General features: G+C 38.8%; 1 protein-coding gene across 50 annotated transcripts in view; it reads left to right on the top strand.

Annotated features, from left to right (window-relative positions):
• The window catches only part of ARMH3 (armadillo like helical domain containing 3), a 185,580-nt gene that overhangs the window by 13,200 nt on the left and 145,677 nt on the right, over positions 1-26,703 (top strand). For 15 of the 50 annotated variants that reach the window (XM_081546280.1, XM_081546381.1, XM_081546390.1 and 12 more), the window contains 14 exons: positions 1,775-1,839; positions 2,303-2,415; positions 3,518-3,574; positions 3,684-3,830; positions 5,728-5,835; positions 12,593-12,685; positions 13,412-13,486; positions 13,571-13,657; positions 18,105-18,161; positions 19,343-19,386; positions 20,452-20,512; positions 22,360-22,406; positions 22,883-22,958; positions 24,513-24,606. In XM_081546280.1, coding sequence (XP_081402406.1) covers positions 1,775-1,839; positions 2,303-2,415; positions 3,518-3,574; positions 3,684-3,830; positions 5,728-5,835; positions 12,593-12,685; positions 13,412-13,486; positions 13,571-13,657; positions 18,105-18,161; positions 19,343-19,386; positions 20,452-20,512; positions 22,360-22,406; positions 22,883-22,958; positions 24,513-24,606 — 1,124 coding nt within the window. Of the gene's footprint in view, positions 1-1,774; positions 1,840-2,302; positions 2,416-3,517; positions 3,575-3,683; positions 3,831-5,727; positions 5,836-12,592; positions 12,686-13,411; positions 13,487-13,570; positions 13,658-18,104; positions 18,180-19,342; positions 19,387-20,437; positions 20,513-22,359; positions 22,407-22,882; positions 22,959-24,512; positions 24,607-26,703 lie in introns of all 50 variants that reach the window. The other 35 variants (XM_081546409.1, XM_081546540.1, XM_081546427.1 and 32 more) reach the window with 5 other exon arrangements.

Genomic DNA, 26,703 nt, shown 5'->3' on the forward strand with positions numbered 1-26,703 from the left:
TGATTTACTCCGTGTCATCTAGTTGGTTGGGAGAGCTGCGTTCTAGTCTCAGTTCTGCTGGTTGTTTGTTGCGTTATGTCTGGCTGCTGCTCAGCTGCTACTGTTTCTCTCTACAATAGGGGAGGATTGTGAAAGAGGAAAGAAACACTGGGAGGATATAAACAGATTACACTTACATTACTGATGTACTGCAGTTTACTGATCTACCAGTCAGATATTTTACTTCCAAATTTGGGAGCACAGGCTTCATTTTCTGAGACCCCAGAAAGACTTTTTTTTAAGAGTTCTACACTTCTAGTCTTTATTCTAGAAATACCCTTTGTTGTGCTCACTGTGTAGAAGTGCTGGCAAAAGGAGGGGACTTTTATGTTGTCAGTTTCTAGTCACACTTCAGACAGCTTGGGTGTTAAATTCCAGGTGCCTGTGATGATGACAGAATAATGAGTTGAGTCCCTTCTTGAATTTCCCCCTGCCCCAGGTGAAAGGAGAGTGATAAAAATAATTTAATTTCTTAGGAAATTTGGTACTTTCGGTTGAAATTGTTTTTCCTTCCTCTCCTATTCCCTTTTGCTTATTAGAAAGTATTGATTCCGAAATAGAGACGGTGAGTTTATTAGATTTGGGGTGGACATTGATTAGCTGTAACCTAATTATAAATCTTCAGAAGGAGATGTTTGTAAACATGTGCTTTTCACATCCAGGGACTTTGGTTCCCACTATTGCTGTTAATCAACTGGTTGAAGCTGAGCACATGAAAGATCTATATCCACTAAGCTTAGAATTGCATTGCTTTTGATTTATTTTAATAGGATCCTCTTGATTTCCAATTTATTTTCCCCCGATAAGGACATCTTCCTCTTGACAACTTATTTAAAAGTCACAGGAATGTTTTGAATGGAGCCTCTGTTTCATGCTTTAAGGCAAAGTGATGATCAATATAGTGTAAATTACCTGAAAGAATCTTCTCTTTTTTTGTTGTTGTTAATTTTTTCCTTCAGTTTTCTCTGGATCATAAAGGAATAAGAGGGCTTAGTGAGGCTTTGATAGAGATAGGTCTAACTAAAATTTTAGGTTAGACGTAGGACTTCTCAGTGACAGGCATATACTGAGCATTTACTGCAAACCAAGTGCTTATGAAAAAAGTATAAGATACAGTCCCTGTGGTAAGGATGCATAACATCCAGTGAGGAAATTTTCTGTGCTTTTAGAGCTCAAAAATGCATCTCCTTTGGGGCTATGTGTATTAGAGAAAGATGATATCTGAGACAGTCTTTTTATGCTGTTGGATTCATCTCTTCCTTAAAGTTTTGATTTTGATTTGAAACATAGTATATATTTTCCAAATGTCATTGAACAAAATTAATTTTCTGCTGCTTTGGATTTGTCTGAAAGTGAAATCAGTCTCCTTACTACCATCCATACTTGCCATTGGATAAAATTAAGTTTCACAACTAAAGCCTAAGATTTAAAGGAAAGAGAGGAATTTTGTCAACAGAAGAAAAAATTTGGGAAGTGAGAGAATGTGTGTAAATCCATGTGGAGACCTGTGGCATTTCAAGTTCTCATTTGGAAAAAATTGAGGATTCCTTGAAGCAAGATGGGAAAATTTGGGCATGATTTGTGGAACTGCTTTTATAGAGAATTAAAAAATACACTGAGGTTGTATATATGTATATATATAATTAAATTTGAAGGGAGTTATATTTGGTTATTTTGAAATTAATTTAATTTTTGGTCTTTTAACTACTATTTTCTGCTTTGGGTTTCTTTGCAGAGGAATTTCTGAAGACAGTCAAGTCCAGTGTGATTTATGTGACAGTGAAGGCCAAGTACTTTGCAGTGAGAAGGACCTACTTATTTTGGGGAAATCAATGGAGCGCATCAGTCTGCAGCACACTTCCTGCCTTAATGGTCCTAAGCTCGATCAATACTTGAAATTTAACTTCACCATCAGTCTGTGGGCAGTGTGTGCTTTGCAGCCTTTCCTCCATCAACCTCAAATATATGACCAGACCTATTACAGATGGAGCTAGTTACACTTTCCTGCTTGGTTTTGGATCTTCTCTAAGTCTTGTCCACTGGCATGTTTTAAGGATGTAAAATGTGTTTTGCTGTAGACCAAGTCATGATTTAAACCTTGAAATTACCTGGTCAGAGGAGGGGATATTGGACAAATGCACAACATCTATAGCATGGTTATTTATCGTTTCTTCTTCCTAAAAAATTTGCCATCAAGAGGTATTTCAATAGACTCTCCAACATCTTAGCATTTCTAGCACTAACTGTGGCTTTCTTTTCACAGATTCTCTCACCATGGCACAGGTAGAGAAACGAGGTGGTTTGCTCCGGAAATCTTCAGCCTCCAAAAAACCATTGAAAGAAAAAGTGGTGCTGATGTATGATGAGATCTTCATGGTAAGGCTTGGAGCTCTGACATTTTGCACAGCTTGACTCCTTAGTTTCTTGTTCCAAAATGAAAATTAACCTCACCTCTGCCTGCTACTTTCTAGTTCTTCAGAGGGAAAAAGAGAACAAGGGTGAGAGTAAGCTCTCTCGTAGTAGAAATTATGATCATGTGTTAATTAACATAGATTGTTTTTATGTTGTTCTTACAGATTGTTGCCTCTAGCTGGGTAAAACAATTGAAAGAGGATGGCTCTTTCCGAATATATTTAAGAGTTGTCTTCCTTATGATTTGACTTAAGGACCTTTCTATCCTAGATGTCCCTTGAAGTTCCCTTTGGCCCTAGAATTCTATGGTCCAGATATTTTAAAAAGATGCACTGTTACAGTCTGTCTCAAGTTGTTAGTGGATAGAACAATTGCTTAGTTAGGTTGTCTCATCCTCCAACTCTATGAGATGACTAAGGAATTATTAGCAATTCGATTGGGGATTTCTTTGAGTCTTCAGAACTGTGTATTGACCGTGGTCCAGGCCAGTGTTGTAAAATATACCCTATCATGGAAGTTTAGAGTAATTAGATACCCTGCATATGTACTTAACTTCTAAAATCTTGGTCATAAGTAGTACATGTAAACGTGTAAAACATTTTATTCTTGTAAAAGGAGTTGTATATCTTGTGTAATTCTGTGGACTCTCTTTCCTAAAAGGAGAATAGTGATAATATTTACCCTACCTGGCTCACTGGGCTGTTGTATTTCATGTATGTGAATGGGCTTGAAAACTGAGCACCCATAAAAGTACAGTGGGGATGTATCAGAATATGACTAACTGGTTCTTCACTTCTCGCTAAGAAGGGGAAGATTTGAGGGAGATTCTTTGAGTCATTTAACTTTTGGTGCAGGGAATATATATCCATGTACAATGTCTTCCATTTGGGGAACCCCTCAAAAATTGTTCCCCATTACAGCTGTTTGGAATGACTAAGCATTTTCAGAGTTAATTGTGTGAGGTAAGACTGACCCTATGAAAGGCATGTAGTGACTCTTTTCAAATGTGTTCTTAATGCTTTGGTGTTAGCTGGGTATACTGAATCTACTTATCTTCTGGTTTCAGACAGAGGACCCTAGTAAGTGCAGTCCTCGGTTTTGGGAGGAGCTCTTCCTCATGAAGGTAAGACTTGGTGGCATCTGTGGATTTTCCTGGTAACTGAGATTGCCTTCACATGTGTTCTATGTGCTACACTAAAAATGTACTCAGGCCCTTATTGTTTCCTTCTTAGGTAAATTTAGAGTACCTAGAAGGCAAGTTGGAATCTCTTGATGGTGAGGAGTTAATGAAGATCAGGGACAATATTAATTGCTTATTTCAACACTGCATCCAGGCTCTGGGAGAAGAACATCCAATTCGAGTGGTTAATGCATTGCAGGTACATGGCTGGCAGACTGGGGAAGTCTTATTTATAAACTGTAATACATCTTCTGGAACTTGAGGAACCTAAAATTACCCTTAGGCTTGAGGCTTTTTTTCCCTTTATTTCTTTAAGTAACCAAACATCTATGCTATGTTTGATTTAGCTATCTTCCTGGTTAAACAAATGGACACCTATAGTAGTAATCTTGTCCATTTGTATAATTTGATCTAATGCCAAGGTGGATTGTTTGACAGAATTTTTATTATTACTTGAAGGAAAGTAAAAGATAGAGAAGAAACTCCAGAAAGGATGCTTAGTCTACAGCAAAAATCATAAGACTTTCTTAATTAAATAAATAGTGTTTCTTATATAAACAGTATTTTCTCACTAGATCAAGAGTTCTTAATCTGAAGTTTCAGAAGGTCCTTGACTCCTTCTAGTTTTATGTAATATTTTATGTGTATATGTACATTGTTTTGGAGAGAGGGCTTTTCATCAGATTCTCAAAAGGGTCGGTAACTCTAAAAACATTAAGAATCATTGTTCTTAATGCTAAGTGGCATTATCATGCAGAAGATTCATGAATGATTATTTCTTGAATTACTGTTATGCCTAGCATTGAGCTGGTGGAATACATTATAGTCTTCTTCTTGAGGGTAAAGATGGTTTTATTCAATACTTTGTTCCTAGTGTGTAGATCAGTGCCTGGCAGGTAGCATTCTAGAAGTAAATTTTTTTTGGAAGAATGAGGGGTAAAATTTCTGAAGTTTATAGTTTAGTAGCTCCAGTGTAGCCTAGATTGGGCTGAGTACCTAGGGTAGTGATTGACAAGCTTAGAATATGAAGAAGTCATGACAGTGTAAAGAATTTTATTGGAACTTTTGGTAGATCAGGTTTAATTTCTAACTTACAAGTTGGGCAGATCACTTTGTGAGCTCCAGTTTTCTCATCTGTAGAATGTAGAAATTAACGTTTTGAGCTGATGCCCCAGAAAGAATGACATGTTTATCCTGTATCTTTCTTAACCTTTGGACAGTAAATTCACATTTTGAGCATCACAGTTGTCGAGACCTCTTCATCGCAAATTGAAATGAAAGTTGGAAATTGTACTTCCTTTGATTACAGTGACTGGCTGTGGGGGCATGAATTGTAAACTTTTTAGTTCACTGGAAACATATTGACGTTAAGTAACTCGGTGAACCATAGAATTATAGTACATTATTGTAATAATTGATATTTATTGAGCTTTGACAAAGTTAAGTTCCAGGCTATTCTAGGAATTTTAACAAAGTTCCAAGGATTATTCTAAGTGCCTTACAGTATTAATTCACATAGTCTTCACATCAGTCCTATGAGATTAATGCTATTATTATCCCATTGTATATATGAGAAAAATGAGGCACTGAAAAGTTAACTGATTTGTCCAGGCTCACACAGCTAGTAAGTAGTGGATGGGGATTGTAATGAATTTTTAAGATTTAAATTGATCAATTGTTATCATACAGGGTCTTCTATAGTTATTAAAAATAAATACTAAAGATGATAAACTATTATGTAAATGCTAAAATTAATTTTAAATAAGGGAAAGCTCTATCAACCCTATAATTCAAGCTCAAAAACTGTTTATTTTTGAATATCACCTTCCAATTTTTGTCTGCAATATAATTTTTAAAAAGAGAATGGCCAGAAAAGAATAAAAAAGATGACAGTTTCGGATGCTGTTCCTCTCTTAATTTCTAGATTTTGCACATATTAAGACCCCGACTGCATTCTGGAGCTCAGAGCATAGAGCAGTTGATTGTCAGCTATATGAGGAGAAGGTTCTGAGGTTGTAGTGTGAGGCTACTGATCCAATGCCCTTTGCGTTTTGAGACTTTCTTTTTAGAAATAATTCTTTCTCTCATCTCTGCAGACCTTGTGTGCACTCATTCGAGGAGTCCATCAAAAGAATAAGTCTACCTCTGGGTTTGACATTATCAACATGCTGATGGGCTTTGACAAGGCGGAGCTGTGCATGAAGGTGAGGCATGAGCTGCAGGTGTGCCTGTGGGTGTCTGCTTCTGACAGCTGTTGAGGAATACCATCTGCAGACAGTTAGATGTTCTAGACATCTAACTCAGATAGACATAGATGATTGAATTGGCCTTGAATTTGGATATTTTTACAGATTTGGTTTATCCTTTAATAAAGGAAAATTTGAAATTCAGATTTGTATTGAGGCATCCTTTCACTGTAGGATAAAGACTGAGCAGCTTGTGATTTATATCATGATCATACATTCTTAAAAGCATGTAAGAATTTAAATAGAAGGTAACATTCTTAAAAGCATGTAATAATTTAAATAGAAGGTAACAAATTAATACACATGGATACTTTAGTTCTAAACTTTTAAGTTTTCTTATTTAACACAGTGACTTTATCAGAATTTTCATTTCTACTGTTTAATTTCTACTGCTTTTTGAGAAATAGTGTTATCAGTATGTAATTTACATATCATACAGTTCATCCTTTTATGGTGTATAACCAGTAGTTTTTAGTATATTCATGGAGTTGCACAACCATCACCACTGTTAATTCAGAACATTTTCATCACCCCAAAAAGAAAACATGTGCCCATTATCAGTCATTCCCTATTTCTTCTTCTTTCCAGCCTCTGGCAACCATTAATGTTTTACATCTTGATAGGTTCGCTTCTACTGTACTTCTCATATAAATGGAATCATATCATATGTAGTCTTTTGTGTCTGGTTCTTTCACTCAGCATAATGTTTTCAAGGTTCATCCATGTTGTAGCATGTACTTCATTCCTTTTTTTGGCTGCTTAGTATTCTACTGTATGAGTGTATCATATTATTTTACTTATCCATTCATCAGTTGATAGACATTTGAGATGTTTCAGCATTTTGGCTGCTATGAATAATGCTGCTATGAAGTGCATGTAAATGTGGACATATGTTTTTAATCCTCTTAGGTATATACCTAGTAGTAGAATTGCTGGATCATATGGTAATTCTATGCTTAACATTTTGAGGAGATTCCAAACTATTTACCAAAGTGGTGATACCATTTTACATTTTCTCCAGCAGTATGTACATGTGTTTGTGTGTGTGTGCGAAATGTCTATTCAAATTCTTTGCCCATTTGTAGGTTGAATTATTTGTCTTTTTATTGTTGAGTTGTAAGAGTTCTTTACATATTTTGGGTACAAGTCCCTTATCAGATATCTGGTTTGTAGTACTGTCACTATCTTAAATGAATGTTGTTCATAATATGAACTTTGAAGCACTCATATTCTCTCATTCACTAAATTTAAAATAAATCTCTCTGCCAAAGAATGGGCTTCCCTAGTGACTCAGATGGTAAAGAATCCACCTGCAACCCGGAAGACCTGGGTTTGATCCCTGGGTTGGGAAGATTCCCTGGAGGAGGGCTTGGCAACCCACTCCAGTGTTCTTGCCTGGGGAATCCCCATGGACGGAGGAGCCTGGCAGACTACAGTCCATAGGGTTACAAAGAGTCGGACACAACTGAGCGACTAAGCACAACACAGCACATGCAAAAGAATCCTTATAGTGAATAGGTTATTTTAAAAAAGGTATGAATATGCAATTAGGAGTGCATACCTGGAGTCTTTTTTTTTTTTAGTACCTGGAGTCTTTTTTTAAATTTTTTTGGCCATACTGCATGGCATGTGGGATCTTAGTTCCTTGTCTAGGGATTGAACCCTTGTCTCCTGCATTGGAAGTGTGGAGTCTTAACCCCTGGACTACCGGGAAATTCCCTGCCTTCATTCTTTTGACAAACATTTATTAGGCTCCTATGTGCCAGACACTGGGGATACAGAGGCAAATCAGACATGGCAACCATCCTCAGAAAACTGATGGATTAGTCTTCATTTTTCCTCCTTCCTACAGACCTAACATCTTTAAATCTGTCATCTACACTGACACCAGAGTGATGTATCTTAACACTCAAATCTTGGTTAAAACCCTTCATTAGTTTCCTATCACTGAAAGGATAAAGACCAAACTTCCTCATTAGCCTTATATAACTTTTGTGATCTTCTTTCTATTTATTTCTCAAATTGCATCTCTCATCACTGTGCCTCACCCTTCCATAATAACAAACTGCTTGTATTCCAGCTGCACCCCCAGGACCATTTTCATTCCTTGTATGTCTTTGATCATGCTGATGTCTGTCTAGAATTCCTTTCCTCCTGAAGTTTTAATTAATTCCTACTGATTTTTCAAAGTACAACCTGTCCCTTAGGAGTCCTGGAATAGGTAACATCACAGCTAATTCCTTTCCTCCATATGTATTTCTGTCATAGTAATCATTAAGCTGAAACTGTTTACTTATTTTTGTCTCCTATTAGACTAAAAATGCCTTGAGAGCAAAGGTCATTGTCTTATTTTTTAATTTTCTTTGAAAACACAAAATTTGGCACACAGAATCTACATATTTGTTGAAGTAGCTTATTTTGGATATTCACTCAACCTTCCAGCATGCTAAATCTGTGTTCTCCATTCATTTTCCTCCTTTATTTAATGTAAAAATATTTTTTTCTTCTTTCTGTTGTATCTAAAGATTTCATCTTTTGAGTATATTTGGTATAACAGCTGGTTGTTAGTACAAGTGATAAGCTCTAATCACTTTGTCTAGTAGACTTGACCAGGATGAATATGGGCCAACTTTGTTGGATAGTGCACATGGCCAGTGAATAGCTAGTAGTGATATTATCTCTTTGTTATTTGTTCATTGTGCCTGCATCAAGTGATACGCTTTCTTTATCAAATAATGAAACATGGTTAGTTATTTATTTTTATTAACCTTTAACTTAACTATTTGTTTTATTTTTTAAAATTTATTTAATAGAATTTAATTTTATTTAGGTTATTATTCACACTGAATAATTCACACACTGAAACTAAAATTACAGAAAACTAGCTAATCTGATCACACGGACCCCAGCCTTGTCTATCTCAATGAAACTAAGCCATGCCGTGTGGGGCCACCCAAGACGGATGGGTCATGGTGGAGAGGTCTGACAGAATGTGGTCCACTGGAGAAGGGCATGGCAAACCACTTCAGTATTCTTGCCTTGAGAACCCCATGAACAGTATGAAAAGGCAAAAAGATAGGACACTGAAAGATGAACTCCCCAGGTCAGTAGGTGCCCAATATGCTAATGGAGATCAGTGGAGAAATAACTCCAGAAAGCATGATGGAATGGAGCCAAAGCAAAAACGGTACCCAGCTGTGGAGGTGACTGGTGATAGATGCAAAGTCCGATGCTGTAAAGAGCAATATTGCATAGGAACCTGGAATGTTAGGTCCATGAATCAAGGCAAACTGGAAGTGGTCAAACAGGAGATGGCAAGAGTGAACGTTGACATTCTAGGAATCAGTGAACTAAGATGGACTGGAATGGGTGAATTTAACTCAGATGACCATTATATCTACTACTGTGGGCAAGAATCCCTTAGAAGAAATGGAGTAGCCATCATGGTCAACAAAAGAGTCTGAAAGGCAGTACTTGGATGCAATCTCAAAAACGATAGAATGATCTCTGTTCGTTTCCAAGGCAAACCATTCAATATCACAGTAATCCAAGTCTGTGCCCCGACCAGTAACGCCAAAGAAGCTGAAGTTGAACGGTTCTATGAAGACCTACAAGACCTTCTAGAACTAACACCCAAAAAAGATGTCCTTTTCATTATAGGGGACTGGAATGCAAAAGCAGGAAGTCAAGAAACACCTGGAGTAACAGGCAGATTTGGCCTTGGAGTACAGAATGAAGCAGGGCAAAGGCTAATAGAGTTTTGCCAAGAGAACGCACAGGTCATAGCAAATACCCTCTTCCAACAACACAAGAAAAGACTCTACACGTGGACATCACCAGATGGTCAACACCGAAATCAGACTGATTATATTCTTTGCAGCCAAAGATGGAGAAGCTCTATACAGTCAGCAAAAACAAGACCGGGAGCAGACTGTGGCTCAGATCATGAACTGCTTATTGCCAAATTCAGACTTAAATTGAAGAAAGTAGGGAAAACCACTAGTCCATTCAGGTATGACCTAGATCAAATCCCTATGAGTATACAGTAGAAGTGACAAATAGATTTAAGGGACTAGATCTGATAGAGTGCCTGATGAACTATGGACAGAGGTTCATGACATTGTACAGGAGACAGGGATCAAGACAATCTCCATGGAAAAGAAATGCAAAAAAGCAAAATGGCTGTCTGAGGAGGCCTTACAGATAGCTGGGAAGAGAAGAGAAGTGAAAAGCAAAGGAGAAAAGGAAAGATATTCCTATCTGAATGCAGAGTTCCAAAGAATAGCAAGGAGAGATAAGAAAGCCTTCCTCAGCGATCAGTGCAAAGAAATAGAGGAAAACAACAGATTGGGAAAGACTAGAGATCTTTTCAAGAAAATCAAAGATACCAAAGGAACATTTCATGCAAAGATAGGCTCGATAAAGGACAGAAATGGTATGGACCTAACAGAAACAGAAGATATCAAGAAGATTCATGTCAATGTATGGCAAAAACTACTGCAATATTGTAAAGTAATTATCCCCCAACTAAAATAAATAAATCTATTAAAAAAGAAAAAGATATCAAGAAGAGGTGGCAAGAATACCCAGAAGAACTGTACAAAAAAGATCTTCACGACCCAGATAATCACGATGGTGTGATCACTCACCTAGAGCCAGATATCCTGGAATGTGAAGTCAAGTGGGCCTTAGAAAGCATCACTACGAACAAAGCTAGTGGAGGTGATGGAATTCCAGTTGAGCTATTTGAAATCCTCAAAGGTGATGCTGTGAAAGTGCTGCACTCGATATGCCAGCAAATTTGGAAAACTCAGCAGTGGCCGCAGGACTGGAAGAGGTCAGTTTTCGTTCCAATCCCAAAGAAAGGCAATGCCAAAGAATGCTCAAACTACCTCACAATTGCACTCATCTCACATGCTAGTAAAGTAATGCTCAAAATTCTCCAAGCCAGGCTTCAGCAATACATGAAGCGGGAACTTCCAGATGTTCAAGCTGGTTTTAGAAAAGGCAGAGGAACCAGAGATCAAATTGCCAGTATCCGCTGGATCATCGAAAAAGCAAGAGAGTTCCAGAAAAACATCTATTTCTGCTTTATTGACTATGCCAAAGCCTTCGACTGTGTGGATCACAATAAACTGTGGAAAATTCTGAAAGAGATGGGAATACCAGACCATTTGACCTGTCTCTTGAGAAACCTGTATGCAGGTCAGGAAGCAACAGTTAGAACTGGACATGGAACAACAGACTGGTTCCAAATAGGAAAAGGAGTTCGTCAAGGCTGTATATTGTCACCCTGCTTATTTAACTTATATGCAGAGTACATCATGAGAAATGCTGGGCTGGAAGAAACACAAGCTGGAATCAAGATTGCCAGGAGAAATATCAATAACCTCAGATATGCGGATGACACCACCCTTATGGCAGAAAGTGAAGAAGAACTAAAGAGCCTCTTGATGAAGGTGAAAGAGGAGAGTGAAAAAGTTGGCTTAAAGCTCAACACTCAGAAAACTAAGATCATGGCATCTGGTCCCATCACTTCATGGGAAATAGATGGGGAAACAGTGGAAACAGTGTCAGACTTTATTTTTTTGGGCTCCAAAATCACTGCTGATGGTGATTGCAGCCATGAAATTAAAAGACGCTTCCTCCTTGGAAGGAAGGTTATGGCCAACCTAGATAGCATATTGAAAAGTAGAGACATTACTTTGCCAACAAAAGTCCGTCTAGTCAAGGCTATGGTTTTTCCAGTGGTTATGTATGGATGTGAGAGTTGGACGGTGAAGAAAGCTGAGCGCCGAAGAATTGATGCTTTTGAACTGTGGTGTTGGAGAAGACTCTTGAGAGTCCCTTGGACTGCAAGGAGATCCAATCAATCCATCCTAAAAGAGATCAATCCTGGGTGTTCATTGGAAGGACTGATGTTGAAGCTGAAACTCCAATACTTTGGGCACCTCATGCGAAGGGTTGACTCATTGGAAAAGACCCTAATGCTGGGTAGGATTGTGGGCAGGAGAAGAAGGGGACGACAGAGGATGAGATGGTTGGATGGCATCACCAACTCAATGGACATGGGTTTGGGTGGACTCCGGGAGTTGGTGATGGACAGAGAGGCCTGGCGTGCTGCAATTCATGGGGTCGCAAAGAGTCAGACACGACTGAGCGACTGAACTGAACTGAACTGAATTTTATTTAGGTTATTATTCATTGTTTTTAATTTGTAAATGTATTATTTAATCAGTATTAATCTTTGAAGAATTTACTTCATTCTTTTTTTTTTTTTAAAGATTTATTTATTTATTATTTTCTTGGCAAAGCCTCAAAGCGTGTGGGGTCCCAGGTCCCCTAACAGGGATCGAACCTGTGCCCCCTGCATCAGAAGTCCAGAGTCTTAACCACTGGACCACCAGGGATGTCCCTACTTCATTCTTATCTAAAGGTTTATATGAGGGTGATAGGCTGCAAGCATTCATTTGGTAGAATAGTGAATTCTTTATTATTCTGTGCAGTTGTACTAAAGCATTTTCCTCAAAATAGCTAGACTTAGAAGTCTTCCTTTTCTTCATCTAATTGTGCAAGGCCTAGGCCTCAGGCAATGATATGGTTGCTTCATTTAACATTACTCACTTTACCCTGTGTACCATAACCCAGAGTATGGCAAAGACACAGTGGAAATGTTATTTGTTATGTTTTAATACTTAATGGGTCTCTTTCTCAGAATCTCATGGAGAGTTTGGATTCATTGCTTTGTGCAGAAGGTTCTGAAAGTCTGAAGAGCTTATGTCTGAAACTTCTCCTCTGCTTAGTGACAGTAAGTGACCCATCTATATGTTTCTTTGTCAAGGGTATGAATCGACAGCAGGGGCAAATTTGAACTCTTGAGCCCATAGTTTGAAAGGAAAAGAGAAAAATCTTTACTGGGCCTTTACATCACTCTGCTGTGTTTGTGTAGAAAGAAGTTAGTTGTATGGACTTCTGCTTCCTAAAAGTTGCTCGTTGGAGAAACTGATGACATTTTTAACCTGTACCAGTCCTGGAGAAGTGCTCTCTTCTGTATTGTCAGATTTTGCCCTTCTCATCAGGTCTCATTTGGAAATAATTTTTGTGATTCTGAATATTTTTATTTGTTCTGACCTTGATTTTGTACCTGGAAGCTGGACTGTACCTTCTAGGATGTTATTCATTAATTACAGGTGGTTTCCTTTCCCTGCAATCTGTTGAAGACTTCAGGATCATAAAGTACTTCCTGTGCATTTGGGGAATGAAATCCAAGAAACTTAGGCAAATGCCTGTGTGAGGGTGTAAGACAAACAATGAAAAGGTCAAAAATTTAGGAAGTTTTAATTTGCTAATTTGTTATCCTTCTAATGTCTTGTTTCTTCAGGCTCTGGTGGCTTTGGGGATGCTTATGAAAGATCTACTAAGTATTTAGTAGAATGTTTTAACATTTCTGTTTGTCTTAGATAGTAGGTGAGGAGATATGCCTGAGATATCAGTGTCTTAGTATAGACTTTAAATAGCCTTTTACTGTATTCAGGTGACAGATAACATCAGCCAGAACACTATCTTGGAATATGTAATGATCAACAGCATATTTGAAGCAATTTTACAGGTAGGTCAGTTCCCTTGTTACCTTTTTCTTTTTTGGATAAATTGCCTTCTCAAGCACTCTCACTGTTGGTGGTTCTGGTTGCAGATACTCTCCCACCCGCCGAGTCGTAGGGAACATGGGTATGATGCTGTCGTCCTCTTGGCTTTGCTAGTGAACTACAGAAAATATGAGGTAGGTGAGTCTCTTAATGGACAGCTGCTGTTTTTCTATAATCTTCCTAAATGTGACCACTCCTAGTAATTTTGTTTAATGTAGAAGACATTTTCTTGGTAAATGGCATATAGATTCATTTTGATAAATTAAATTCTAAAAGTCCTATGTTAGACTCCTGGGGTAGAGGTTATAGCTGTTTAAAGGAATCCTGTGGTGTAACTTCTAATAAAGTGAGTAAATCTTTCTTAATGTAGTGGTTCCTAAACCCAGCTTATCATTAGAATCACCAGGAATTTTTTTTAAAAAGGAGATATTTCTGGTTCATACTCTTTGTTTATTTATTTGTTCAGCCACACTGTGTGGGGTCAGGAGCTTAGTTCCCCGAGCAGGGATCCAACCCGTGCTCCCACCCAGTGGAAGTGCAGAGTCTTGACCACTGGTCCACCAGGGGAGTCCGGGGCCTTACTCTGCACACCAAATCAGAGTCTCTTAGGGGATGGGACCTGGGTATCTGTTTTTAAAGATCTCCTATTGAATGTGAGGAGAAAGCAATGGCAACCCACTCCAGTACTCTTGCCTGGAAAATCCCATGGACGGAGAAGCCTGGTAGGCTGCAGTCCGTGGGGTCGCAAAGAGTCAGACAGGACTGAGCAACTTCACTTTCACTTTTCCCTTTCATGCACTGGAGAAGGAAATGGCAACCCACTCCAGTGTTCTTGCCTGGAGAATCCCAGGGACGGGGGAGCCTGGTGGGCTGCGTCTATGGGGTCGCACAGAGTTGGACACGACTGAAGCGACTTAGCAGCAGCAGCAGCATTGAGTGTGATGCTCGGGATTGCAGACCACTGACCTAATGCATCTATTTTGAAACATTCGACTTATGTATTAGTTTTCCATAATGCACTCAGTCTACTTGTATAAATATCACTGTTGGTCTGGGGACTCTTTTTGATTTTGATGGAAGTTGAAGACAGAGCCTTATCCATATTAATTCTAGAGTTCTTTTTGCCTTTGAATTAGGGACAGATTTACAGGTTTTGAGATGAAGAGCTGAACTCAAAGATTTATACTTGGGTTGGTCATCTACTTGATTCCCCTCAAAAGGGAGAATACTCTGAAAAGAAAGGGGACCACTTAGAGAAGGCCAGAACCTCATTGGGGGTTGCTTTGCAGGAGCAGGGAGTACTTGGTACTGGGTCCTGGAGAGGAGGACTACTTTACTGAAGCCAGAAATCAGAAGCTACATTGAAGCAACTTGACTTTCTTCATGTAATAAGTAGCAATACTGTGACAAATGGGCCAACTGGAGGGACTATTTTCGTTTTTGAGCTTCTGGACCTTCACTTAGTGATTTTTGATATGATTACTAGCCATGTTATAAGTAATGGGTAACATAAGTATGGAGCTTATTCTTACAAAGAGGGATATGAAAGAAGGGATTCTGTGAGAAAGGAATACTTAAAGAGGGACTGGAATACATGGAGCAATGTTAATGTGTTATAAACCTCAGGAGCTGATTGTTTTCTTTGTCTCAGAGGAACTGATGAATGGTGTATGGAGCTACTAATAAATAAGTAATTTATCACCAACACCTGTTTTGCTGGTGATCTGGAAAGGCCAGCACGGTAGCCATTTTGATCTCTGTCATGTGTAATTGCCTCTGGGGTCTTATTACAACAGCAAGAAAAATAGCTGAGGAAAAATGCTGAAGGTAGTTAAAGAGAGTTGAGTTATGTGTGATATTAAAGCACCATCATCAGTAATGAATATGTTCAGAACATTCTGCTGGATGCAGGCCACTCTGAGACAGTGGCTTGGCTTCTCTGAATGTGAACAGAACCCTGGTTCAGCCCAGTAAGACTTTCTGAAATGTCAGCCTGAAAAATTGGACATGGCCATGGAGCTGGAGAAAATCATATTTCTAGAGTGAGGTATGCATCTCTGGTCTGTCAGAAACCCCAGAAGAATTAATATAGTAGGCGAGGGCAAGCTGGTAGGCATAATTTATCTGGGCTTTGCAGCTTTTGATATAAGTCACTCACCAGAAACCATTAAGGAAACCTGGTGACCATGGAGCAGGAACGTTTTTGACAGGAGTGTGAGGAATTTCCAGATGAACACAGCAAAACCGAAAGCTGGAGAAGTTTTATGCAAAATACAAGAGGGTGTGTTTGGGAGAACAACATTTTAGTTACCACCACATTTGGTCCCATGACCAATGGGGTAAGTCGTAACCTTTCCAGAAAGGTGCAAAGGATGCCAGAGAGGCTCCGGCAAATTAGGTGTTGAACTTAAGGAATGAAAGTAGTTCTTCCTCACTTCATTTTAGTCATTTAATCTCAAGAGATTAGAAGACGCCGGGGAGGAGGGGAAAGATCAAGGGAAGAGCAATGAAATTTGTTAAATATGGTTTAGATCAAATAAATGCTGGACTCTTAGAGTGATTCTGTGAAGTTTGTAATTCTGACTTGCTGATGAAAAGTAGATTGTCTTGAGTTTTAAAACATGACCAGCAGAATAGGTATATAGTGTTAAGGAAAATCAGTGTCTGCTGGGATAGAAATTTTCACAGCTTTAAGATCTTGGCCTTCTGGATTGGCTAAGTCTTCTGAAATGAAGTGACTCAGCCCCCAACTGCTGCCCTGAACATGATGTTTCCTAGATGTTACAAAATTGTTTATTATGTCTGGTTTTAAGTTCTTCTCTCTCTTTTTTCCTTACAGAGCTTGTTTTGAATGTGATAAAAATGTCAGGAGAAAAAAATATAGCTACCAATAATTGAGCCCTTATTATATGCCAGATACTGTGCTGAGGATTTAACTTGATTTAAATTTCATAGCAGCCCCAAGGAAGGAAATATTATTCCCTACTCTACAGATGAAAAAAATTGAGCTTAGGTTTATTAATGTGCCTACCTCATCACAATTAATAAGTGGAGGAGCTGGAACTTAAACCCTTGATTGTAGCCACGTTGACTCTTTTCCTGAACAGTTGCCAATGCAATGGTTGTTCTTGGTAATCAGGTGGTCCTTATTAGTACCTGAGACAGTCTACTTTTGGGAAGGTAAGTAGGAGTTTCAAAAATTGTGGCAAGAGACAGTGGCCTGCTTCTTCTACTGTTGATCTCATTGTTATGGCATCTCCAGGTCAGCCCACTGCTGATTTTCATTTCCAAGAATCTGCTTGCTTTGAATCTTATCTGAAGTCCCTCGAATCAGCATTGTTGTTAGAGGAAGAAGCATTGAGAGCCTTTATCTGTTAGATCAAGTAATGAATGGAGTGGGTTTTACCTCCTTGAATTGGGTTATAGAAAACCTTATAAACATTTGGCTGTTAAAAAAAGCAAAGCTTCTCTTTCTCTATTCCCAACTGACATTAGAAAGATGACCTCAGGAACTTGATTAATAAAGTCTGAGGAGATGAGCATTAGCTTTTTAGTTGGATTTCCAAGTTTCTCAGTAATGTGTTTTCTTGGTTGCTGTAAAAGCTGTTAATCTAAGAACTATTGTTCTAGCTTCTCTTGGGTTAGAATTCGTGCCTGAGCTGTAGAGGGTCTTTCCTCACATACCACGTGGGGGATATTTTCAAGGTGAGCAGGTCATTGGTTCTCATCCCACCAGTAGGAGATGGCCCAGTTGCTTAATGAGTTTAAATATATGTCCATTTCCATATGCTACCCAGCTGAGATTTAATCTGGAAAAACTCAAGAAATCTTCTAGTGCTTTAAGTGATGGGACAGTCATTAAATCCCAGTGTCCTAACCAGATTGTAGTTTGGGTAATTACATCTTTCTTTTCAGTTCCCCTGCAGTGTTATTTGGATATTGGATCCATAAATGGCCTCTCTGGCTGTTAAGCAGCTGCCACTTTCCACCCCCAAGGTGGCTTTGTTTTACGGGTGGGTGAATCAGTCCTTGGATAGAGTTTGTGAAATGGTTAGGGAGCCTTTGGAATGAGAATGTAAGTTAGCAACTTAATAAATTTGTGCCTTATGTCAGGGGAGTTTTTATGCCCCCCAAATGACAGCTGTCCCTATGGACTCAGTAAATTATTGTCAGGATTGGACAAAGTGAGTGTTGTGGAGTGTTCACTTACTTCTAGAAAGAAGAGGGAAACATGAGAGAAGAGGCAGACATAGGCCTGAGCTGATTCAGCCTAGAGGAAAATGCAGGTAGAATAGGATTGTGTGTGTGTGTGTGTGTGCGCATGTAAACATACACATGCTTGGGGTGTGTCTGTGTGTGTGTGTCTGTCTGTCTGTCTCTGCATGCTTGGCGAATGCCCATGCACACTGAGAGATTTACTGGAAATGAAGGAAGTCAACTGGCAAGATAGTTGGGCATAGGTATTAGGAATATCATTCGAGAGAGAGCGTCGTGGAAGGGTTTTTGTTAACACTTTGTTAAATAACTAATAGGTTCTTAACTAGGTCACACTTACCTGGAGTCTCTTCTTTTGTTTAACAGTCTGTGAATCCTTACATTGTGAAGCTGTCTATTGTGGATGATGAAGCCACACTCAATGTGAGTATTTGGATTCTTGTGTTTTAATTACTTGCCTTTGTTGGCCTTACTTTAAGAGGATATTTAGAAAGGAGAGTAGAAAACTATTGTGTTAATTTCTTCTGGCTATAAACAGGGAATAGGTATTTCTTTTTAGAGCATCAGTGCTACTATCTACGGTTTTCTATTTCCTCATCATGGAAGGAAGGTTTGAGGGGATATTTGCTTGCTAATTATGATGAAATGGTCAGTTATACTTCATGTTCTAGTATGCTGAGCTTGATTATCCTACAGAGTCAAGAAGTGAAATTTCTAAGAGTTAAGATTTAGATGGTATGTCAAATCACTGTGATGTACACTTTAAATATCTTACAGTTATACCTCAATAAAACTGAAATTAAAAAAAAAGGCTTAGATGACTAAATGTTGGGGGATTTCTTGTAGAACTAGTCAGATTATATTTACAGCCTGAGTTGGTGAAGCTGAACTGTGGAGGATGATATAATATCTGGTACATATATCCTTGGAGGTTTGGAAAATAAAACTTGATCTCTCAATATAGGGAGGAAGAAGATGACCAGGTGTCTGGTTTTATTCTCTTTCTGTCTGCCCTCTTCGTTCTTCTAATTTCTCTTATGAAGAGAAAAAAAGCACACATGATTCATTCTTGTGGCCTTAATCGATCTTTGTGATATGCTTAGCAGGTTCTAGGGGGAAGGTTGATAAGTTGCTTTAATATTTATTGGATGGTTCTTTGTGTTATACTACTGGTTTCCTGTGGTCTGAAGGAGAGTGGCTTGGCTGTATGTACCTTCATTTAAGGTGGGACTCATTGTCACTTTTATTGTGGGTTGATTTTAGAGACATCTGAGAGCTTTTTTCTTAAAGATTCTAACTTAGTCTTCTCTTTTGAGGTGAAAATGACCCCAATGAAATTGTCGATGGTCTGGGCTGGTCTGTTTCATCTCTTGCTATTCTATTTTAATTGTATCTAGAAACATTAAGTAATGTAATTAGATCAGAAAAATCTTTCCAGAGAAGTTCCTTTTCATCCTTCAACAAGTCTCTCAGAATTTCTGTCCTTGTTGCCTACTTTCAGGTAAAACTTGCTGGGTTTGGACTGGCATTAGTGTTTTCCGTGGTCTAGTCATAGCATCACTACCAGGCCCTTATTTCACCTGTGCTGTCTTTTTTCTCTTTAGGGAATGGGGCTTGTGATTGCTCAAGCTTTATCTGAGTACAACAGGTAAGTCCATCTGAATTCAGTTTCATTTGAACTGGTTGAGTCAGGAACAGGTTTGTTAAGAGTTCTTGGGTGAACATCCCTTACCTATTCTAGAAGAGTATTCAGAGGTATAGCTGCTGGCAGATGCATTTGCTCTAGCTTGACTTGATGGCTTTAGCATGAGTTGCTTCTAACACTAGGGGAAAAGTAGCCACCACATTAGTGTCCATCTTTTGTTTAAGTAACTCTTAACATTAAACATTCTTTTGCATCCTTTGACATTTTATTGCAGCGCATTTTAACAAATTTTCCAGCCACAGGCAGGCTATTCCATTTAGCTCAGGGTATCATTTAAATACCGTTTCTGTGTAAAAAAAGGTTGTGAAGTGCTGCTTTTTTGGTATGCTTATAAAAAGGAAGAAAAGAGATAGTGCTGAATTCTCGTTTGACAGATATTTCTTTTTTATCAGCAATCAACTGCAGTTTCTCAGAGTCCTGTCTATTCTGGGGGCTCTTTTCTTCGATACTTGCTTTCCCCCCACCCTTGTTGTGGATGGGGAGGATTTGGTATTCAGTGAATGGAAACCAGAATTGTATCTAATCCTGGCAAGGGCCAGGCAGGATCTTTCTTACTCCTTTCCATACTTTCCTCACGTACAATTGGGTGTTGGTATTTCAAATCTGTCCCATCTCCACAAATAGTTGAGCTCACAGATTCCCCTCCTTTTCCTTCAAAAACAAACAAGATTTTCACTGTTACAACCTTAATTTTACTGTCACACTTTTCAAGTAATAGTCTGTTTGGGAAATAACTGGATCAGCCATATGTTAGAGCATTTCACACTTTTGCAGCTTGCTTTCTAAGTCTCTCCTGAAGTAGCTGGGCATTTTGGTGTATGCTACCTCAAGAGCAGATGGGTGCCTCTTAGCTTGCAAGGCAAACTGCAGAGGCTCGGTTGTTAGAACGTTTTTGTTTTCTGGAGTCAGTGAATTCTGCCAGTGAGCTGCCCTGATTACCTAGTATGCCAAGGACAAAGACATATGTGATAAATAACACTAAAGTTGAATTTAGTTATTTTTGTTCAGGCAATATAAAGACAAGGAAGAAGAACACCAGAGCGGTTTTTTCTCTGCTTTAACAAATATGGTAAGTCCTACTTGTCTTCTTTTTCCTCCCCTGCTCAAAAATATATGAGATCTATAGGGGTAGACAAGTCTGGACTCAGAAGTTTAGGTATTTGAGATAATGGCATGATGAGGGGAGAGAGGCTGCTCATAGCAGATTTTTTGGAGAGCTGTATCTTTTCTAGTGATTTCCAAACCCAAGTGAGGCAGGGCAAAGAAGAGCTCTGATTTCTCTGGGGCTTTTTTTTTTTTTTTCAAATTAATTCAATTTTTTTAAGGCTACCAAAAAAAAAAAAAGGTTCATATTAAGCTAGACTTTTGCTTCCTGAAGAAATGGCTCTGAAAAAAAAGAACCAGAAAAAAAAAGACAGTTGGCTCTGTTTGAGGATGGGTATGGAACACAGCATAGAGGGTTTAAGATCTGAGTCCAACCATAAGTGATCCTTGGCTGTCTGCTGTGACCCCTTCATCATTTGTAGCTGGTCCTGGAGTTGAAGGATTGGTGCAGTGATCCGAGCCACTCATCTAAAGGTTTAGGATCTGGGCTGAGGGGTCCATGGTTTGGGAAAATTACTGGTTCAGTTTGCAAGACTCTTGAGCAAGATACCTCAGCCTTAACATGATAGGCATTTTAGGCCAGATAATCTGGGACTAATTTTTAAGAGGTAAATCTAAGGTCTCAGAATTTGGACAGATTCAGAAAGTCTGTGTTCTTGAGTATTAGTAATCAAGTAATCAGCCCTAGGGCAAGACAGATTTTGAGTTCATTGTAAGGAACAACAGGCGCCACCCCACCCCCACCCCATAAAAGGCAACTTTTCCCCTGCAGTCTGCCTTTTTCATTCTCAGAACCTACTTTCAAGGAAAGGACATGATAAGCTCTTTAATTCTGAAGCACAAATGGGTAGTCCCTCAGATGTCAAAACAATGTGAGGGCTGTATCAGTATTTGATTAGATGCATGAGATATAATCATATTGCTTCCAGGGACCTTTGCCTTTTAGCCAAGAAGAAAAAGCTTTGTACCAAATAAATGGAGCTCTGGCTGCATGGATTTGGGCATCAATAAATAGGTGGAAAAGGCAGTTTTAGAAGGATGGACATCTATCTCAGTGCCTCTGATGTCCCATATATTGGAGGCAACCTATTCCATTTGCTCATTCAACTGCCCTGCCTGGGACGCAAACAAAAGATTTCATGATGTGAAAGATGTACAGTAGGTTTCATTTAGACCAGGGGTCCCCAGCCTCTGGGATCTAATGCCTAATAATCTGAGGTGGAGCTGATACAATAATAATAGAAAGAGTGCACAATAAATGTAATGCACTTGAATCATCCTGAAATCATCCCCCTATCGCCTGGTCTATGGAAAAATTGTCTTCCACGAAACTAGTCACTGATTCTAAAAAGGTTGCTGACCACTGATTTAATAGTTCTGATCTGAAACCCAAATATTCCCCCAAAGACAACTTTGTGCTGGATGAACAGCCTGCTTTCTGTAATGCTCTTTGTGAGTTAGTTTGATTTCAGACAAGCAACTTCCAGGACAAAGGCAAAGTGATGAGGATGTTTAAGTTATCAGTTACTTGTTGTCAGTGGTTACTGAACTAACACATTAAGAAGGAGACCTGGACAAAAGTACTGGGATGTTTTTTTTTAAGTCCCTTTAAGCAAAGACAGTTTAGGGGAGTTTCATTACTTACGATTCTTTTAAGATCTTCAAAGTGAACTGGTTTTGTTGTGTGTGACTGGTGGGCCAGGGTTCCCTCATGCTGCAGCTTGTTTTTTTCACTGATTAAAGGCTTTGTAGGCCCAGAGCTCCTCTCACGTTTCCCTGCTATAATTCTGCAATTCCCCTTTTCTTCCACAGGTGGGCAGCATGTTCATAGCAGATGCCCATGAGAAAATCTCAGTACAGTAAGTGCCTGACGTTCTTGTGCGATGACATGAATTTTAGTGTGAACTCTCTTACTGGATATGAAAGTGTGAAACTTCACCTCTGCAGATTCAAACTTTTTTTTGATCTGTCAGATGTTTCTTGAGTTTTAAATAACAATGGAACTTGCATGTATTGAGCTCTAAGAAGTTGTAAAACTGTTCCCAGGGTATCTCTGGAAGGAAATAAAGAGGGCTTGGTGTCTGAGCCAGTTAAGGACTTAACTGGATTGGGATGAAAAAGTGAGAGGGGGAAATAGTGAAGTAAGTAAGAACAGATCTAAGGAATTAAAGCGCTGACTGTATTTCCTTTATATAAGCCCGAAAAGGAAATAATGGAGCATTAGTAACTCAAAGGATTTATAATGAGGAGTTGGGGTGAAATCTTATCTTGATGGTTGTACTCTTTTACCTTCTTCATTATAAGAGACTCTCCAATTTGCTCTGTTTTTCTTTAGAACCAACGAGGCCATCCTTCTGGCGCTTTACGAAGCTGTTCATTTAAATCGCAACTTTATCACAGTGTTAGCCCAGGTTGGTTATATTAAAAACTTCAGTTCTTTTTCTCCCTGACTTTCATACAGATTCACTCCATTGAAAAGCCTGTCTGGCTGTGCTCATGTAAACCCTACTTTGCACTGGTGAGCCGTGGTTAGTAAATAAAGAGTTGCATCAGTTGCCTTTGCTTTATGCTCTCCTCAAATATGTATGGTTCCATCTGGTGCTGAAATGGAACTGGTAACATGCCAAGTTAATGGTCTTGACCAGTTGACTGATTCTGCTAACCCAAATGAGTTGAGATTATTTCATTTTGCTCACTAGAAATCCCTCTGCCCATACGGATTTTTTTAACAGGCTTTCTCCTTCCTAAACCTCTGTGGAATTACGACCAGAAAAAAAATAGGCCACGTCACTTATGTTATTATCTTGTCCATTTCCAGAGAAGAAGAGTACAAAATATCCTGTGTAGCATAAGGTTAGCTGTTAACCCCCCCAAAAAAATGGTTAACAGATATTGAAAGCAGGAAGTCATAGAATCCTGAGTGCTGGGTCACTTGCCTAAGGGATGTCCTCAGTTGTTGGCACAGAAGGAACTAAAATAGGCTGAGAATTCAGTTCTGCTCATGAAAGTGCTGCCCATGAAAGCTGTCTTTAAAAATTGATGAAGTGTTTTTAAAGTCAGACTGTTTAAATTATGTATGAAGTTTTCTTTTAAGGGAAAGTGTGCTTATGCTTTTTTCTCAAAGGGTAGTTATGTATGGGAGCCACTGAGTTTCAACAACAAAAAAAATAAGGTCAAAAAGCAGTGTGCTGGTTTGGGGGTCTGGTTTGCTAGTTTAGCAGTTCTCATTTTTCACGACTGATCACATGAGGCTTTATCCATGATTCTCATGATGTTCCTTGTTATATCTCCAAATTCTGTAATTGATTTTAAAGGAAAAAGTGAGAAGGGTAAAATCTGGTAAAACTATTGGGGGAGAGAAGGGAGTAGCCACCACTCAGCCTGATTCTCAAGAGCTGATGTGGCAAGGATGGCTAAGGAAGGTAAGGGAAAGAGGAGTCATCTCTTTTGGTCCCTAGTGGATGTCTCTGCCTATGTGTCTGTCTCCCTACCCCACACAGTCTTGTTTGTGGTGGGACAAGGAGGGCTGCCCTCTGCATAGCCCCTTTTATAGTATCTGTTATCCCATTGGCTAACCTGCACTTATTAGTTGACTTATGTGATCACCAGAATAGTCTGTAGATATATTTTGGGTTGATCCCTTCTCAGGTTCAGATAGGACTGCAAGTGCCCTTTTTTGTGTGTGGAATACTTCTGTGTATTTGTTTACCCCAGTTTTTTATTCATATGGTTCTGTAGAAAAACTTACATAATGGGAACTTAGTTGCTTAAAGAAAACTAGCCTGCAGAACTTCTTATTAGAGTTTAGCAAGCATCAACAGTAATCAGGTACTAATAGGAACTAAATGTAGAAGCAGTCTCTCCTCAGTGAGCTTTCTGTCTATGAGGCCAGAAATACCAGAAAGGTTAAGCAGAGGACACCCACGATCTTCTCTTTTCTTATCCTTATCTGTGTTCTCTTTCAGAGTCATCCAGAAATGGGCTTGGTGACCACCCCTGTCAGTCCTGCTCCAACAACCCCAGCCACACCACTTGGGACTACGCCACCCTGCTCTGATGGTAAGTCCATCACCTCCTTTGTTTTCTTGATTAATACAATCTTGAATCTTTAGGGGTGAGTATAGTTGGGGTTTTTTTTCACCCCGACAAAAAGCATAATTGTTAGTTCTTTTGCTTAAGAAATTATCTTTAGGATTCCTGAAACTCTAAAGAAAACTTTGGAAAAGATAGTCAAATGCTTTCCTCTGTATAAGAAGCTACGAAACTCCAGTTTGTCCTCCTTAGGGAATGGTTGTAGAATCATGGAATGCTAGATTTAAAAGGGACCTCAGAGATCAGTGATGCCTGTCCTGCCAAACTCTCAGGGTACTTGTGAGGCTCAGATGAGATATTTTATGAACATCTCACTGAAATAAATGTAAAATGGTAAAATCATCTCATGTTATCATTTGACAAATGAGGAAATTGAAGCCAGAGAAGTATGAGGTTTGCCCAAGGTTAGTGAGTGTTGACACTAAGAACCACGACATGGATCAGGGTTGGGACCATGCCTGTCTTGTGCACCACTAAATGCCCAGCATAGTGCCTGGCATGGTTACTGCTTAGTAGATATTTGTTGACTAAATGAATGAGAAAGTGAACTTGGAATTTGCTCACTGTTATGTGTCTGCCAGGTATACCCAGTTAGAAAATGACAAGTGTGTAATAATTGGGAATTTGCTGGGTATTTAAGATTTTTCTCCTTTAAAAGATAACAACAAAAAAAATTCCACTTTATAAATCTTATCACTGGAAGATATGAAAAGGGTACTAGAAAAGAAATTAAGAATTTTGCACAGTAAACTTTGTATCAACCTGAATTGGTTCTAATGTCAGCTGAGTGTGCTTGAGGGAATAACTTAACCTAAAAATACTCTTCATTAATACTTGATGTTTTGCCTCAAATGTTGAACTCATTTTGGGTAAAAAAATTGTGCCCCTCTACTGTCTATATTTGACATGACCATCTTTGCTCTGCTGTTTCTCCTTTAAACTTTGATATAACACCTGTGGCATTATCATTTCAAGCAGTATTAGTACAAAAATATGACTGCCACTGATATTCAAGTCTGTGGTAGCAAATTGGATCTGTTTTCAATTGATAGTCAAATTCCAAAATACAGATTTCCCCAGTTCTCTGAAAGCACAGCTTTCCTACACAACCTTGTGTAAGCTGAAATGGCGTAAAAAGCAAAGAAGCAAATATCTTAGGATGCATCTTGTTAATGGATGCACAGAGTAAATTTAGATAAAGCACAGATGCTCACAGACGCAGTTCAGAACTCGGTGGCTTGATTCTTACATGCTGTGTATAGTTTGTGGGGAAGGAATTGAGTGGTATCACTCTAACTGGTGGGGATGCTGATGCCTCTGTTACAACTTGCTGCAAAACAAACGCTGAACACTGTTTTCATTTTTTGCCTTTTTTCTTTCTTTCTTCTCACCCCATCACTCTTGTTTATTGTTACTTTCATTTCTAATTGTTGATAGGTGGTAGGATTTTTTTTTTCTACTTTTCTTTGCCTGAATTTGAGAAAATAAAGTTGAATGTGTATACTTAAAAATTTTTTTTTCAGCTTTATTGAGGTGAGTTGATATGCATATACATTGTGAGAAAATTCCCCCTATCTATTAACACGTCCGTTACCTCACGTATTTTTCTTTGTCTTTTTTGTAGGGGATGAGAACATTTAAGTTTCACTCTCTTAGCAAATTCAGCTATGCAACATAGTATTATTGACATGGTCACCATTGTAATATTTTACATTAGATCTTCAGATTTTACTAATCTGAAAGTGTGTGTCCGTTTACCAACCTCTCCCTATTTCCTCCATCCCCTAACCCCTGACAACCACTTTTCTACTCTCTCTTTCTATGAGCTTGACTTGTTTTTTTAAGATTCCACATGTAAGTGATGCTATATAGTGTTTGTAGTATCTTGGCTACTGTGACTAATGTTGTAATGAACATGGGAGTGAAAATATCTCTTTGATATCCTATTTTCATTTCCTTTGTATATATACCTACAAGTGGGATTGTTGGATCATATGGTAGTTCTGTTTTTAATTTTTTGAGGAACCTTTATACAGTTTTCCTTAGTGGTTACACTGATTTACA

The sequence above is a fragment of the Giraffa tippelskirchi genome, chromosome 2, assembly GCF_054371585.1.
Source record: "Giraffa tippelskirchi isolate mGirTip1 chromosome 2, T2T-mGirTip1v1.2.pri, whole genome shotgun sequence".
In the NCBI taxonomy this organism is placed as follows: Eukaryota; Metazoa; Chordata; class Mammalia; order Artiodactyla; family Giraffidae; genus Giraffa; species Giraffa tippelskirchi.